Source organism: Myotis nattereri (genome assembly GCF_964212035.1).
Source record: "Myotis nattereri genome assembly, chromosome: 2".
Taxonomy (NCBI): Eukaryota; Metazoa; Chordata; class Mammalia; order Chiroptera; family Vespertilionidae; genus Myotis; species Myotis nattereri.
In genome coordinates, this window is record NC_138076.1 from 200,822,594 (window position 1) to 200,840,949 (window position 18,356).

Consider the following 18,356-nt stretch of genomic DNA (forward strand, 5'->3'; position numbering starts at 1 on the left):
ATATATATTTTTTTTGTTTTTTTTTTTTGTTTGTTTTTTTTTACAGAGAGAAAGGGAGAGGGATAGAGAGTTAGAAACATCAATCAGCTGCCTCCTGCACACACCATACTGGAGATGTGCCTGCAACTAAGGCACATGCCCTTGACTGGAATAGAACCCGGGACCCTTCAGTACACAGGCTGACACTTTATCCACTGAGCCAAACCGGTTAGGGCTAAACTTTGGTACTTTTTATTACTGTCATACTTCTTCATTACTGTCATACATTTACATGGGTTGTATTTAAATTATGCTAGAGTTTTAATAGAATAAAACATGTAATTTTACAACACTGATGACTGTTTTCACTGTTCAAGGCAAAGCTGTTTCCTTAGAATTTTCTTTCTTGGAATCTTACCTGCTTTGTTAGATAACCTTCTTTTATATCCCTGTTCTCATTGACTGTGGTTATTTATTATTGTAGTATGTTAATTGAAGCACATAGAAGCACATGCATGCTGTTATGCCCAGAATTCAAGATCCCCAAGAAACCACGCCAGGGAGCCAGTCCGATGCAAAAGCAGAAGGTCCTTTATTGAGTTAGCTAACCCGACCCGGGCCTCCAGTCGACGCAGCAACCGGAAACCGAGTGCCACTCATGAGAAAATCAGGGCTTTAATAGTGAGGGGAGGGGAGCTGATTGTAGGCCCTGCCGATTGGCCAGGCGCCAAGTCGGGTCTTGTTACACAGGATGTGGTCATCTCTATGGCGCGCACATCCCTTGCTTGTCATTGGTTAGTTCAAAGAAATCCCGGACGTGGCCAGCAGGGGCCTGGGTTTCCGGGAAGAAGGCACTCTTCTGAGCACATGGCCTCTGCCCCAACATGGAGGATCCAGGGTAAGATGGAGGGCATAGCCCTCACCCTTTCACATGCTGTCATTTTAATAAAATGAATACCCATGAACCCAGCTCCTAGTACAAGGGAAAGTCAAGGGTGTACACTTGAGAAGGAGAGTGCGAAAAACTAAGCATTTTAAATAAATTATTTGCTACTCTCCTGATCACCTCCCTGCTTTCCCATTCCCAGGGGTAGCCAACTGCCCTACGCTTCCTGTTAATTATTCCCTTGGCTGACACATATACACATCAACCATAGAAAGATAGATGATAGATAGATAGATAATAGAAAAAAAAGAAAGGAAGGACGAAAGAAGGAAGGAAGGAAGGACAGAAATAGGAAGAAAGGAAGGAAGGAAGGAAGGAAGAGAGAAAGGAAAAAAAAGAGAAGGGGGAAAAGCTGGTTAAAACATATTTAGTTGTTTGTGAACTCTAAAAATTCTGTCATATTTTAAGTTTTTTCCTGGGTTTTACTTTTTTCACTTAACATTATTCTTCCTTGTAATGCATTTAGCTATAATTGATTGATCTATTTTCATTTTTCTATATTATTCTATTATGTGAGCATATCACAATTTATTTATTTATTATTATTATTTTTAATTTATTGGTTGATTAAGGTATTACAAATGTGTCCTTATCCCCCATTCCCCCTCAACCCCCCACCCCCCACCCCCACTCATGCCCTCACCCCCCTGTTGTCTGTGTCCATTGGTTAGGCCAGTGGTTGGCAAACAGCAGCTCATGAGCCACATGGGGCTCTTTGGCCCCTTGAGTGTGGCTCTTCCTAAGCCTTAGGAGTACCCTAATTAAGTTAATAACAATGTACCTACCTATATAGTTTAAGTTTAACAAATTTGGCTCTCAAAAGAAATTTCAATTGTTGTACTGTTGATATTTGGCTCTGTTGACTAATGAGTTTGCCAACCACTGGGTTAGGCTTATATGCATGCATACAAGTCCTTTGGTTGATCTCTCCCCCTTATCCCCACCCTCCCCTACCTTCCCTCTGAGGTTTGACGGTCTGATCAATGCTTCTCTGTCTCTGGATCTGTTTTTGTTCATCAGTTTATGTTGTTCATTATATTCCATAAATGAGTGAGTTCATGTGATTTTATCTTTCTCTGACTGGCTTATTCACAATTTACTTATTCATTCTCTTGTAATAGTGTGTATATATATATATATATATATATATATATATATATATCTTTGTATGTGTATGGGTGTATGGGTGTTTTTTGTTTTTTGTTTTTTTTTTTGTATGGGTGGTTTTTTACTAGTCCTGTGTCAGAGGAGTTTCCTTCATTGGTATGAACACAAGTAGGAGTTATTTGTGTGTTTATTTGTTTGTTTGTTTTGTTTTTGCTAATCCTCACCTAAGGATATATTTTTTCCATTGATTTTTAGAGGGAGTGGAAGGGAGGGGGAGAGGTAGAGAGAGAGAGAGAAACATCAATGCAAGAGACACATCAATTGGTTGCCTCCTGCATGCGACCTGATGGGGGTCTAGGATCGAACCTGCAACTGAGGTCTGTGCTTTTGACTGGAATCAAACCTGGGACCCTTCAGTCCGAGGGCTGATGCTCCAACCACTGAACAAAACTGGCTAGGGCTAGCAAGAGCGATTAAAGTAACTACAGTAAAGGCATGAAGCCTATGGAGAATATTTGTGCAACCTGGTTATTGGGAAGAGGCACCAGGGACCGCAAGGGAAGATGTGGATTTGAGTCCTGGCTCTGCCACTTGCCAACTAGCCTACAGGTCCCAGATGTGGTAAAATAGGAGTTTTTGGTGATACAAGGTTACATTAGTGCATATTCACTAGTCCTTCTGCGCAATCTCAATAAAACCTTTCCAAAGCCCTTTGTTATAAGGCAATTATCGGTTATCGAAATCTTATTCTCATTCAGTCTTACTCCATAGATAAGGGCGCAAAGTCAGCTGAATGGTTAAACAGTTTTGGTTGGAGTTAGGTAGAACTGGTTTGAAAACCCTCACACCTTTACTCAGTAGCTGTGTGATTTTGAGTCAGTCACTTCACCTCTCTGACCTTCTATTTCTTCATCTGTGAAAATAAAGTGGGACCTGACATTTATTGAGTGCTAGGACTATCTAAAGTACATTAACATGGATTCACTCAGATTTTTACAGTAGCTCTATGTGATAAAAAAAAATTATCTACATTTTACAGAGAGGGATCAGAGGCTAAGTGATCTGTTCAAGTTCACATAGATCTGGAGCCGCAATTGGAATCCAGGGATAATAATACCACCACATAGTATTATTGTGAAAGTTAAATAATCCATTATGATAACATCTAAAGTAAATATATGCTGAGAGTAGCACAAAGGATAAGAAGAAATGAAAAAGGAATTATACTGAATATACTGATAAGTATATGCGTATGTTATGCATGAATGGTATAATCATAACTAGAGATAATCTGTGATAAATTCAAAATGAATATTGTAATTCCTGGAGCAACCACTACAAATAAATTACAGAAGTATATTATATCATAACATGCCATTACATTATAAAAACTTATATTATTACATTATTAAACTTAGCCATATCAGTAATTACTAAATTAGACTAAAAAGGCAGATACCGTTAAACTGGATAAGCAACACCCACATTATATGTTGCTTAAAGAGACATATTTTAAATATAAAGACTCAATGTGGACATGTTGAAAGTAAAAAGGATAAAAAGTAAAAGGAAAGTGAAAATCCTGGTATAGTTAATGTCAAAGTAGACTTCAAGGATTACCAGAAAGAAAGACAGAAGTTTTATGATATCAAAAGGCTTAATTCACCAGGAGCACATAATAATTCTAAATGAGTATAAACCTAGTAATAGAGACTCAAAACACTGGAAGCAAAAGTTGACAGAACTGAAGGGAAAAAATAGGCAAATCCACAATTATAGTTGGATATTACTCTTTGTGGTGTCTAATCTTATTGAAAAGTCAATAAGGATGTGAACCACCTAGACCTGACATTTATTTGGCCCTTCATACAATAATTGCAGAATATACCTTGATTCAAGTGCAATTGAAACATTCATCAAGAGAGATACTATGTTGGGTTTTCTTTCTGCTCTAGGCCTGAGTGGCTGCCTTCGAAATGGGCAAGAAACCCGGGAAAGTGGTGCTGGTCCTGGCTGGACGCTACTCCGGATACAAAGCCGTCATTGTGTAGAACATTGATGATGCCACCTCAGACTTCCCTTCAGCCATGCTCTGGTGGATGGCATTGCCCTCTATCACCATAAAGTGACAACTGCCATGGGCAAGAAGAAAATTGCCAAGAGGTCAAAGATCAAGTCTTCTGTGAATTCCAGTCACCTCATGCCCATAAGTACTCTGTGGATCTTCCCTTGGACAAAATTGTTGTCAGCAAGGACCTCTTCAGAGACCCGACTCTAAAATGCAAGGCTCAACAGGAGGCCAACGTAAAGTTTGAAGAGAGGTACATGTCTGGCAAGAACAACACATGGTTCTTTTAGAAGCTTCGGTTTTAGAACATTTTTTGTTTCAGTTATTAAAAATCCAAAAGTAAAGATAGAAAGAGAGGTCCTATGTTGAGTCTCAGAACGAGTCTCAGTAAAATTTAAAGAATAATTGAGAGCAAGTAATTATTATTCTTTAAAAATATTTTTTTATTGATTTCAGAGTGGAAGGGAGCAGGAGAGAGAGAGATAGAAACATCAATGATGAGAGAGAATCATTGATTGGCTGCCTCCTGCAGGCCCCATACTGGGGGTGGAGCCCACAACCCGGGCATGTGCATGTGCCTTTGCCAGGAATCAAACCTGGGGCCCTTCAGTCCACAGGCTGACGCTCTATCCACTGAGCCAATCCAGCTAGGGCTTTTCTTAGTCTTTTGGCTTAATGTGTGAGTTGAGCTGGACCCTCTCCCCCTTTTTCCTCTCTAACTTTGCTCTTGGCCCACAGGCTCCTTTTGTTTTAGCACCCCTTCTTCCGGTGCCTTGAAGAAGCCAAACCCATTTCTATCTTAAGTTTTTTTGTACTTGTTGCTCTCTCTGTCAGGAGAAACTTCTGATCTTTGCATCTCTGCTTTTCTTTTGCTCCCTCTTTCTTACCCTTGGATTTCAGTTCACACATGTTTCTGCCAGAGGATTTTCTTGACCATTTGCCAGGATCACATACTCTCCATCACCTTTCTCTAATCGTTTTCTCAGCGCTTACCATTATGTCATTCTTCTCTAGATTTTTTTGTTTTTTAAAGTCATTTCTCCTCATTAGAACTTGTACAGGGCTGTCAGGCTGAACATAAGGCAGTGCTCAGTAATATATATTGGATAAATGAACATAATAAAAAAGTGGCCTGAAGAGGACATAGATTTGCAGACAGTACAGATTAAAAACTCATCAACCACAGATAGGGATAATATATAGCCCTATCTGCAAGGGATATATATATATATATATATATATATATATATATATATATAAAATATATTATATATATAATATTTTTATATAGAATTATTATTGTATATATTTTAAATATGTATTTTTTATTAATTTAAGAGAGGAAGGGAGAGGGAGAAAGAAATAGAAACATCAATGATGAGAGAGAATCATTGATAGGCCACCTCCTGCACACCTCACACTGGGGATCTAGTTGGCAACCCGGATATATGCCAGGACTGGGAATCCAACTGTGACCTCCTGGTTGATAGGTCAAGGCTCAATCACTAAACCATTCAGGCTCAATAGGATTATATAAAACATCTACATTTCAGAAGAGGGATGGTGTGTATATTTGCAAAACAAAACAGCTCAACAAAGTAGTTTAGAACAATAGTCCCATATCAACGGTGATTTAGGATTCCAAAATGCTGATTAGAAAAATCTCTCCCCCACCCTGTAGAAGATTGACTAGAAATCCTTGGGTGGTTTCCCCCCTGGCTACAGGTGACAGGTATTAAAGCGGCAGAAAGTTGCGGTGAGTTAGGTTGATGCAGGCTTGTGTTTCAGAGGAGTGAGTTATTTCTACCTGGTACCTGTGGATGCTAGATTGGATTCAGAAGAACAGGTAAGATGGGTGGGCTGAGAATGAAGCATTTTTAGGTGGACGGAGCACCCATAGTTTCCGTCAGAGCCACTGGAAACCAACACAAAGAGACCTTCAAGGTAAGGAAGAAAACTTGACGCCCTTGGCAAATGCAGCAGCTTCAAGCAGTTTACTGGTACATCAGCACCCATAAATCTCTACTATTTGCTAAACCTCTACTAAACATCTACAGGATCCAAGTGTGAGGGAAAGCAGTAGCACCTCCTCTAAAATGAGCGCTGGTAGTTTTGGTTGGTTTGGCTCAGTGGTTCGAGCATCGGCCCGTAGACCAAAGGTTTGATTTCTGAATTCCTGGCGAAAGGTACTTACCTCTGTTTCAGGTTGCTGTTTGTTTGTTTGTTTTGTTTTGTTTTTTTAATCTTTGTTGTTGAAAGTATTACATAGGCCAGTGATGGCGAACCTATGACACGCGTGTCAGAGGTGACACGCGAACTCACTTTTTTGGTTGATTTTTCTTTGTTAAATGGCATTTAAATATATAAAATAAATATCAAAAATATAAATCTTTGTTTTACTATGGTTGCAAATATCAAAAAATTTCTATATGTGACACGGCACCAGAGTTAAGTTAGGGTTTTTCTTTTCTTTCTTTTTTTTTTTTTAATATATTTTATTGATTTTTCACAGAGAGGAAGGGAGAGAGATAGAGAGTTAGAAACATCGATGAAAGAGGAACATCGATCAGCTGCCTCCTGCACATCTCCTACTGTGGATGTGCCCGCAACCAAGACATGCCTTTGGCCGGAATCGAACCTGGGACCTTTCAGTCCACAAGTTGACGCTCTAGCGCCAGGGGTGGGCAAACTTTTTTACTTGAGGGCCACAATGGGTTCTTAAATTGGACCGGAGGGCCGGAACAAAAGCATGGATGGAGTGTTTGTGTGAACTAATATAAATTCAAAGTAAACATCATTACATAAAAGGGTACGGTCTTTTTTTTCAATAGTTTTATTCATTTCAAACGGGCCGGATCCGGCCCGCGGGCCATAGTTTGCCCACGGCTGCGTCTAGCCACTGAGCCAAACCAGTTAGGGCTTTTTAAAAAAATATATATTTTTTATTGATTTTTTTACAGAGAGGAAGGGAGAGGGACAGAGAGTTAGAAACATCGATGAGAGAGGAACATAGATTAGCTGCCTTCTGCACACCCCCCACTGGGGATGTGCCCGCAACCAAGGTACATGCTCTTGATCGAAATTGAACCCGGGACCTCTCAGTCCGCAGGCCAACGCTCTGAGCCAAAACGGCTACAGCTACCATTGTTTTTTTTATCCACTCATCTGTTATTGGGCATTTAGGCTATTTTCAAGTCTGAGCTTTTGTAAATTGTGCTTCTAGGAACATAGGGTGCATGTATTTTTTTCCTTTTTTTTTTTAATACATTTTTTAATGGATTTCAGAGAGGAAGGGAGAGGGAGAGAGATAAAAATATCAATGATGGGTATGCACCCTGACTGGAAATTAATGACTGGGAATCAAACTGGGGTCTCCTGGTTCCTAAGTCAACACTCAACCACTGAGCAACACTGGCTGGACTGAGTTGTAGGTTTGATCCCTGGCCCCAGGGTCGGGCTCATGTGGGAGGCAACCAATCTGTATCTCTCTCATGTCAATGTTTCACCCTCTCCCTCCTTTCCATTCTCTGAGGCTCAATGGAAAAAATATCCTCAGGTGAATATTATAAATAATACATAAGTAAATAAATAAATAATCAGAGATGAGTATTATAAATAAGTAAACAAGCAAGTAAGTAACTAAGTAAGTAAAGAAATAAATAAAATGTACTATGGTCAATAGAACTAAGACTGGAATGAATAGCCTCCAATGCCAAGGCAAGGCCTATGCCTTTAAAAACTCGTAAGTAAGGCGATCAGTAAATCACGGTATGAGTAAAGAAGTTTGAGAGTAAAGAGACCCATTTGGGGAGATCAGAATGAGACAGCTGCTAAATAGTCCGAACAAGAAAGGCCCTATATTGCCCTGCTGGCCTGGGTCAGTGATAGAGTGTCGACCTATGAACCAGGAGGTCACAATTCGATTCCTGATTAGGGCACATGCCTGGGTTGCAGCGGGGTATGCAGGAGGCAGCCAATTAATGATTCTCTCTCATTGATTTCTCTCTCTCCCTTTCTGAAATCAATGAAAGTATATTTAAGAAAAATAAAAAATACATATAAGAAAAGAAAGAAAGGCGATTAAGGTCCAGAATCAGGGGAGAAGTAACAGGAATAAAAAAAAAAGGAGGGGCAAGCATTGCACAGGTCAGAGTTTCCAACAGGGCTGTGCAGGCCTCAGGGCTGCAGCTTACACTGGGTGGGGGTTTCGTGGGGTTTGTTCTAATGCTTGAGCCCATAGGATACAAACTATTCTGCGCCTCTTCAAAATATTAGCCCCTGGTGTCCACTGGCCGTATCATGACAGAGAAATTATGAAGGCACTGTATCTTTTAAAAAAAATCCCCTTTTGTAGCACTTCCTTAAAAACAGCTATTTAATGCAATTCTGCAGTGAGTTCTTGACAGTTCTGTCTTAACGATTCTGATATTCATGAAACATCATTGTAAGGGGTTGAAGTGCCTTCCTGGTAAGTGTTAAACTTGTTCTTTTCAAAGCGTCTTATAAAAATGGTTAATCATTTTCTCCTTTGGTCTAATGAGTGTGTTTTTTTTACTGGTTGTCCTGATACAAGATATATTAAGCAGCAGAGTGATCAATACGTTTTTCAAACTTTTTTCTTCCCTTTGAGTTTGCTGCTTTTGAGAGTTGTGGCAGTTTCGTGGGGTATTGTAGTAAAAAAGGAGTAGCTTCATTTAAGTATTTAATTCAAAGTACAACACTCATGTATTTGCTTTGGCGCTTGCAAGTAGAGACATATTTAATTGAAAGTCATTGATGTGGCTTTTGAAGGATACATTTTTCCCAGCTTTTATGAAGTATAATTAATGTATAATATTGTATAAATTTCAGGTGTACAACATGATGATTTGATATAAGCAAATATTAGGAAATGATGACCACAATAATATTAACACCCGTCATCTCAATAGTTTCGGATTTTATGGCTTTTCTTTTTGTATTCTCTTTTAACTGACATGATATAGTGATCCTATCATCTCATTGTATAATGCTGTATTAAATATTAGAGTAAGCTCATTGTGTTTGCAGGATAAATGTTAACAACTTGTATAAACAGTTGTTAGGTGTCCTAAATGAAATGATAAGCAATGTTGGTTACCCCATACACTTTATTGTTATGTGGATTTATTTCTGTGTGTGAAGTTTTATAGAAAGTAGAATTAAAAAACATTTAATGTGGGTCAGTGTGATAATTGTTTATTTAAAACAAAAATCTAAATTACTTACAGGGATAAGAAAGTAGATAATATAAAATTATGGATCAGGGTTCTTAACTCAGGATTTTAGGAAGTCCATGGATGGGTTTCAAAGCCTATATTTTATTTGTGATATAATTCTACATTTCATAAGGGAAAAAGTATGTCTTTTACCAGATTCTCTGAAGGCTATAGAACATCAGAAATGTTTTAAAAAATCACTGCTAAAACCAAATAGCTATGCTTAATGGAGAAAATAATTTTGATTATCAGAACTTAGAAATACTTTTAAATATTTAAATATATACGTGTTATTTCTGTATTCTCTTATAAGTTAAATCATGTAGGTAATTAATTCTATTTAGCTTTTTTAAATTGAAGAAGTTTTGTAATGATAGAAGAGAAAAAAATGTTTATAGGAAGAAAATTTGTACTCATCATATATACTAATCAGATGGTACTCTTGGTTTATGTAAGACATTTTTTAGAAAAAATTTTGAGTAAGATCTTTTAATTCAGAGAAAAATTAAATAGAGACACTACTTAATTTTGTTTTTTAAATATTAATCTTTTTCAGAATTGCCAAGTTAATAAGAAGTATGGTAAGTGGTCATGTAAAAATCTTTATTCATTTTCCATTTTGAAAATAAAATACATGGATTAGATTAATAAGAGTAAGAAATGGTTTGTACAACCCTTCTACTTTAAATCTTTTTTAAAAAAGCTTATTTATTTATTTACTAGAGGCCCAGTGCATGAAATTTGTGGTTAGGGGTGATCAGGTAGGCAGGTGGTATGTGGTTAGGAGCCAGTGGTCCCAGATTGCGAGAGGGATGTCCGACTGCCAGTTTGGAGAGGGTACAGGCCAGGCTGAGGTGTTTGTGGGAGGCAACCAATTGCATCAATGTTTCTTTCTTTGTCTCTCCCACTCCCTTTCACTCTCTCTAAAAAATCAATGGAAATATATTCTTGGTTGAGGATTAACAAAAGAAAAAAAGAAATTAAGAGCATTTTGTTCTTAAATAACATTTCAGATTCTTGATTAAAGGTAATTTTTAAAAATATATTTTATTGACTTTTTACAGAGAGGAAGGGAGAGGGAGGGTTAGAAACATCAATGGGAGAGAAACATCAATCAGCTGCCTCCTGCACACCTCCTACTGGGGATGTGACCTCAACCAAGGTACATGCCCTTGACTGGAATCAAACCTGGGACCTTTCAGTCTGCAGGCCGACATTCTATTCACAAAGATAATTTATTGATCCCATTTTCCAAATCAGTCTTCAGCTCTACAATTCCTTGAAAAATTTTACAAGAATGTTAAAATACTTTACTATAGCCTGTCTGGTGTGGCTGAGTGGTTGAGCATCGACCTACACACCAGGAGGTAGCCAGTTCAATTCCTGTCCTGGTCAGGGCACATGCTCAGGTTGGAGGCTCAATTCCCAGTGTGGCGTGTGCAGTAGGCAGCTGATTGATGATGTTTCTTTTTTAAAATTTTAATCCTCACCTTCACCTGAAGATATTTTCCCATTGATTTTTTAAAAAAATATATTTTATTTATTTTTTACAGAGAGGAAGGAAGAGGGATAGAGAGTTAGAAACATCGATGAGAAAGAAACATCGATCAGCTGCCTCCTGCACACCTCCTACTGGGGATGTGCCCGCAACGAAGGTACATGCCCTTGACCGGAATCGAACCTGGGACCCTTCAGACTGCAGGCCGACGCTCTATCCACTGAGCCAAACCGGTTAGGGCTCCATTGATTTTTAGGGAGAGGAACAGACAGAAATATCAATGTGAGAGAAACACATGATTGGTTGCCTCCTACATCAGGGCCTGGGCCTGGGAGGGGCCTGCAACACAGGTACATGCCCTTGACCAGAATCAAACTCAGGATCTTTCAGTCTGCAGGCCGATGCTCTACCCACTGAGCCAAACCAGCTACAACAATAATGTTCTCCCTTATCAATTTTTCTATCTCTCTCTCCCTTTCCTTTCCTCTTATCCAAAAAATCAATAAAAAACACCATTTAAAAAATACTATACTATATAGTATGAATACTGGTCTCTAAATATGTATTATAGAGCAATGGCTCTCAATTAGGGTTGAATTTGTCCCCAAGGATATATTTGAATATATTTGAGACATTTTGATTGTCACAGCTGTTGGAGTGCTCCTGGTATCTAGTAAGTGGATGGAGGCCTGGGATGCTGCTAAACACCTTAAAATGCCCATAACAGACCCCCGATTTCCGCCCCAAAAAAGACTTGGCCAACCTAAAATGTCATAGTGCCATGGTTGAGAAACCCTCCAACTGATAATTTCACAACTCCAGAGTATTGCTATTGTTCTAGCAGGCTTGTGTTGAACAAGATAGGCTGGGCCAAGCATTTGAAGATGCTTTTGACGTACTGAGGCAACATTCAACTGGAGATCTTCAGTACCTGCCAGGTAAGATGTTACCTCCTTCTTCTGCTGCTACATCAAATGGCTGGTTGGTAACATACATATGCAAGAATAATGATCAGAACAGAGAAGACTGTTTTTACCCAATGCAGCTAGAATTAATTCTAACAAAGGCAAAATGCATCCAGGGTTACCTAGCCTAAATCAATCTAAAGTCTCACATATAAAATGCAAAATACGTAGAGAACGACATTCCACACAGGAATACTAAGACATATCATTTTTTATTAAGCACTAGAGGCCAGTGCACGAAATTCATGCATGAGGCGGAGGGGTCCTTCAGCCTGGCCTGTACCCTCTTGCAATCCAGGACCCCTCGGGGGATGTCTGACTGCCGGTTTAGGCCCGATCCCACAGGGATCCTGTGGGATCGGGCCTAAACCTGCAGTTGGACATTCCTCTCACAATCCGGGACCATTGGCTCCTAACCTCTCACCTGCCTGCCTGCCTGATTGCCCCTAATCACTCTGCCTGCCTGCCTGATGCCCCTAACTGCTCACCTGCTTGCCTGATCACCTCTAACCACTTGCCTGCCTGCCTAATTGCCCCTAACCTCTCTGCCTGCCTGCCTGATGCCCTTAACTGCTTGCCTGCCTGCCTGATCACCCTTAACCACTCTGCATGCCTGCCTGATTGCCACTAACCACTCACCTGCCTGCCTGATTGCCCCTAACTGCTTGCCTGCTTGCCTGCCTGCCTGCCTGAATGCCCTTAACCACTCTGCCTGCCAGCCTGATGCCCTTAATGGCTCACCTGCTTGCCTGCCTAACTGATCACCCCTAACCACTTGCCTGCCTGCCTGATTGCCTCAACCACTCTGCCTGCCTGCCTGCCTGATTGCCCCTAACTGCTCACCTACCTGCCTGATTGCCCCAACCACTCTGCCTGCCTGCCTGATCACCCCTAACTACTTGTCTGCCTGCCTGATTGCCCCTAACGGCTCCCCTGCCTGCCTGATCATCTTTAACCACCTCTGCTTCGGCCCCCGCCACCATGGCTTCATCCAAAAGGATGTCTGGAATGACATCCGGAAGGTCATTCGGCTGTCCGGTCTAATTAGCATATTACGCTTTTATTTATTTTTTATTTTTTTTTAATATATTTTACTGATTTTTACAGAGAGGAAGGGAGAGGGATAGAGAGCTAGAAACAACGATGAGAGAAAAACATTGATTAGCTGCCTCCTGCACACCTCCCACTGGGGATGTGCCCACAACCAAGGTACATGCCCTTGACCGGAATCAAACCCGGGACCCTTCAGTCCACAGGCCGACACTCTATCCACTGAGCCAAACCGGTCAGGGCCACTTTTATTATTATAAATATCTTACTGACATTTTCAGAAAGGGCTCTTCAATTATTCTAGTTTATTTTAAAGACGTTACACCCAAGCAAAATATATTCTACTGGAAAAAATAAGTATGCTATTCTTTCTTACCCATTATCCCATAGACCATAGAAGTATAGCCTAGATGAGATGCAGATATTTTAACAATTGAGTTTACACAGGGTATTGGAAGTTCTAATATACAAGAACTCATGCGATCTCGTCCTGCAAGGAGCATGTACTCTAGTAGGAGAAATGGAATATATAAAAATGTATCTGTAATATCAGCATAATGCAATAAACACCCTAAGGAAATGCTAAGTGATGAAAAGAACATGGGTGGAAGCAATTGCATACATAAGCTTATACGTATAAGCACATATACATACAAACATAAACTTATCTTTTTGAATTTGTGTTTTTACCTTAGATTGCAAAGACTATGTGAATGTCCTCAACCACTGTTATGTCACAGGAAGTCCCAGCTGCTATGGTATGCTGCCTCCAGAGCAACCTGTCTATAACTGGAAAACAGTAATAGTGAGTATACGCACCAGGAGGCCTCTCCCCAAACCCCCGAAGTAACAGGTAAATTTCCCCTTCACAACAGCTTTCCCCTTGGCACTTGATGAATGATAGCTGAAACCCAGCTGAAAGCACAGACTGCAAATGCTTACTCATGGTTGCTTACTCATGGCTACCATCAATCAGGGTATGAATTTTTTAAAAATATATTTTATTGATTTTTTACAGAGAGGAAGGGAGAGAGATAGAGAGTTAGAAACATCGATGAGAGAGAAACGTCAATCAGCTGCCTCCTGCACACCCCCTACTGGGGATGAGCCCGCAACCAAGGTACATGCGCTTGACCGGAGTCAAACCCGGGACCTTTCGGTCCTCAGGCCGCCGCTCTATCCACTGAGCCAAATAGGAGCCAGGGTATGAATTTGACAGGCAATGTGGGTGACGATGAGCAGTGCTGTGAAGAAGGAAACTGCCCTTTGTTATTGCTCCTCACCCAGCGGCAGACTGGTTTGAATGACTTCTAGAAAGAGGAGGCGCTTTCAAGGTTCTAAGATCACTGCTTCTCTTAAGTCCATCCGGAAAATTGCAGAACAGTTATGATGGGTCCCTAAAAACCAGAGGGCAAACGCCCAAACATCCCCTGCATTGGCTTCACCTACAATTTTGTTTTCATCTGTCCTATTCCCCCACACCCCAGGCACTAACTATATGTATTGGACCAATTAATTTATATTTTAGTAGCTTCCTGCAAAAGTAAATATCCCCGCCATCTCTCTCCATCCGTGTGTTCTTTTACATTGTTCTGATGTGTCCATTTTATGAAAGCAGTCTTAATGTAGTGGGGAGTAAATGGAAATGATTTTCCTTTTTCTTCTGTCATTACTTGCAACCGTGCTATGCAAAAATCTTTTTTTGTGACCCTGTAAATTGTTCTGTCACGGCCTTTCCACAGGACATTTCTTTGAAGAGGGAGTTTTTGGTTCCAGCTTAAGCTCTTCTGCCTCCATTTAGGGTTGCCAAGTAAAATGCAGGATGCCTCATATTTCCATTTGCTAAATCTGGCAACCCTCCTTCCACTTCAATTCCCACAGCCTGGCATACACACACTGCACTGCCTCTTGTGGTTGGGAAGTCCTTGGCTGTTCGGCAGCCCTCTTGCATGGGGTGTGGTAAGATCGCTCAAGTTCAGCCCCTTCCACCCATGGAGATCCACATATCCTTGACATATGTAATGGTAGGAGCTCCTGCCCCCTTTCTTGGCTCTGCCCTCCTTTGGTTGCCATCTTTCTCCTCTTATCTCCTCTTGCCTGGATGGGCATCCAAAGCAAGAATGGAAGCCCGTCTCCCCTTTTTGCTGACACCTAAATTCCTGCTACTGACTCTTTTTGGACTTGCGTTCTCATTGGTATTTTCAGGGGAGGGAAGCCATCCCTGTCCTTTCTCATTGGCAGAGGACAATATGGAACTCCTCACAAACCCAAAGATGACCCTCCATCCCTAGGTCCTCTGCAGATATGCTAGTTCTGCCCTGGGAGATATCTGGCTGCAGCTGAGGGTAGTGCTTTGGAGAATCTGGATGTTTAACACTCTTTTGCCCCCAGCGTTTGACTTTAGCCACCGAGGGCCACATGGAAAGTCCCACTTAACATCCTGCTGCATTGTTTGTATAGAACCGTCCTGTGGACCTCTGTCTTGAAGGGAATATTCATCAGTCTCTGCAGAACATCCCTGAAAACCAGATGGTACAATTTCCTGTTCTCCAGCAAAAGGGAGGAAAAGGTACATGGATCCATCGTATAAAAGAACCAGGTCTCCCTCAAACCAGTTTTAAGGGGATTTCATATCTGTTTGGAATTGTATTTGCAAGATATTCTCTAATCACAATTGATCATAATTTAACTCAGACAGACTGAACTACTCCAAGCTGTTCATCTTGGATGAGCTTTCCTATTGCTTCATAGAGATATTACAAAGCTGCAAAGTATCCACTTAACTCAAATAAATACATAATGTGTATATAGTATATTTTAGGTATCAAAAGGGAATTTTTCACAAGTTATTTTAGCATTCTTATTCCAGTTGTGAAGTCCTTGGGATAGAAGTCATCTTCTTTATTAAGTTTTCTGCAAAAAAAAGTTCCATAATAATTTGATATTTTATCAGTTTGAACTCCTGATGTGAGAGAAACATGGATCAGTTGCCTCTCGTGTGCCCCCAGGGATTGAACACAAAACCTAGGTTATGTGCCTGACAGGGAATTGAACCCTCAACCTTTTGGTGTACGGGACAACACTCCAACCTAGTCACCTGGCCAGGGCACCATTTGTAATTTTTTAAAGAATATGCATGTTTGTATATGCAAAAAATAAGAAAAACACTTTCTAGAAATATGTAAGATAGACTAGAACTTTTACTTTCACTTTATGCTTCTGTTTTAATCATTTACCATGAGCATATAATACTTTTATTTTAAAAAAATAAAAATTTAAACATTTTTTTTTTAAAAATTGTGGATTCATTATAATTGATTTAACCACTGGATGAGAGGCAGTGAGTTTGTTTAAGGTTGTGACTTTTTTATTTTTTTATTTTTTATTTTTATGAAGTGTGTGTGGGGTGGGGGGGTGGGAGGCAGGGTCAAGGTTGTAACTTTTAATTCATGATTTGTTTTTGGTAAGTCCCTTTCATTACTCAGTTCATAAACTCAAGATAATACAACACAAAAGATAATCTTTGTAGAAACCTTTGAGGTTTTTGGATGACTGATGACTGATGCAAGAGTATGACTCCCCAGAGGCTGTTTAAAGCAGTTTGGAAATCCAGTATTTTACTTTCTCAAGGGGGAAATGGAATTTGGCCATGGATTTTTTTTTTTTTTTTTTAGCTCCTGACAGATCTGATGAGGCATGGCATTTACAGGCCAACCCCCAAGTTACAAAATGGGTGGTCACCTTTGTTCTTTGTTCTGCTAAAAATATCCAATCAACCAACCAAACAAAAAACCACAACAAATCTTCCTGAAGTTTCCTGTCTAGTAGTTCTAAAATGTAATGGGCTATGCTCCTAACGAGAAAAACTCTGGCAGTACCATTTTATGTAACAGCAATGAAAAAATATCACAGTGCCCATTGTCATTGCTCATAAACAATATCAAAATGTCATGAAGATATTTTGGCATTTTCCACTCCAGTTTTCTCTATACTTGCTTTTTCAAGAAATTATGCAGACCCAGAGTTCGCATTTTTACCTAAGTCTCTGTTATCAATTTCACTTAGGTTTGCATAGTGTTTTGCCTTTTACAAAATGGATTCATATTCCTTACCTCATTTTGACAACTCATTTGAATAAAGACCTTCAAATGACTTGCTTTCTGAAAATGGCTTTTGGGGCTTCTCTTTAAAACCACTAAACTTGGTCATCCATTCCTGAAGTTTCTTGAGTTTTTGCTCAGTTTTGTTGGTCTGTAGAAAGTTTAACACTTGATATAAAAATAGTAGTTAAGATTTAACTATAGAAAAAGACCACATGAGAAATGGGAGATTTAGGTAAAGAGGTTCCAGGCTTCTCTTTATCATTGAAGGATGATACAAGATTTTTTTTTTTAATATATTTTATTGATTATTTACAGAGAGGAAGGGAAAGAGATAGTTAGAAACATCGATGAGAGAGAAACACCGATCAGCTGCCTCCTGCACATCTCCTACTGGGGATGTGCCCGTAACTGAGATATATGCCCTTGACTGGAATCGAACCTGGGACCCTTCAGTCCACAGGTCGACGCTCTATCCACTGAGCCAAATCGGTTTCGGCGATGATACAAGATTTTTTGACAACTTTTCCAGCAAATAAAGGTCCAGTTGAAAGTTCAAGGTCAAAAAGACCCTTGACTTTCAAGTCCCATAAAATGATGCCATAAATGCATGCCTGCGTGAATGAGAAGGAAGAAACCAGTCCCAGAACAGCTTTCCACGTTGTAGTCAATAAACCCTTCCTGAGGATGTTCCTTGTTACAGCAATGAGTGGAGTATGATGTTGTTTTCCTCCTTTTTAGGCAGGAAGAAGCTCCGACTGTTCGAATACCTTCATGAATCTCTGTGTAATCCTGAGATGGCATCTTGTATTCAGTGGCTAGATAAGACCAAAGGCATCTTTCAGTTTGTATCAAAAAACAAAGAAAAACTTGCCCAACTTTGGGGCAAAAGAAAAGGCAACCGGAAGACCATGACTTACCAGAAAATGGCCAGAGCACTGAGGAATTATGGAAGAACTGGGGAAATCATCAAAATCCGGAGAAAGCTAACTTACCAATTCAATGAGGCCATTCTCCAAAGACTCTCTCCATCTTATTTCTACTCACAGTATGTTCAACCTGGTCAAGGATATCTAAGTTTAAATAGCTGGAATGCAAATTGTAACTATACATATGCCAATTGCTGTGAGCGGAGTTACCATACTTGCTAAATATAATCTTACATATTACGATTTCCTAATATCAGAAATCCCCGAACCCACAATACAAATGTATAACTAATAAATTATAGAATTGTATGCTATATAATTTTATTAACCAGTCACACTAATAAAATTCAATAAAAATTTAAAAAGAGAAATATCTATAAATTTCAGGATTTTTCTCTTTTATATTTAAATCTTTATTGTTCAGTATTACATATATGTCCTCTTTCCCCCCCCATTAACCCCTTCTAGCCCACCCCA

General features: G+C 39.8%; 1 protein-coding gene across 1 annotated transcript; it reads left to right on the forward strand.

Annotated features, from left to right (window-relative positions):
* Nucleotides 1–4,008: 4,008 nt before the first annotated feature.
* SPIC (Spi-C transcription factor) lies at nt 4,009–18,101 on the forward strand (the record flags this gene model as incomplete). Its single annotated transcript, XM_081084036.1, has 7 exons — nt 4,009–4,079; nt 4,159–4,353; nt 5,889–5,946; nt 11,677–11,773; nt 13,546–13,655; nt 15,311–15,419; nt 17,692–18,101. The coding sequence occupies 7 exons, from the start codon at nt 4,009–4,011 to the stop codon at nt 18,099–18,101; spliced, it is 1,050 nt and encodes a 349-aa protein (XP_080940162.1).
* Nucleotides 18,102–18,356: the final 255 nt, after the last annotated feature.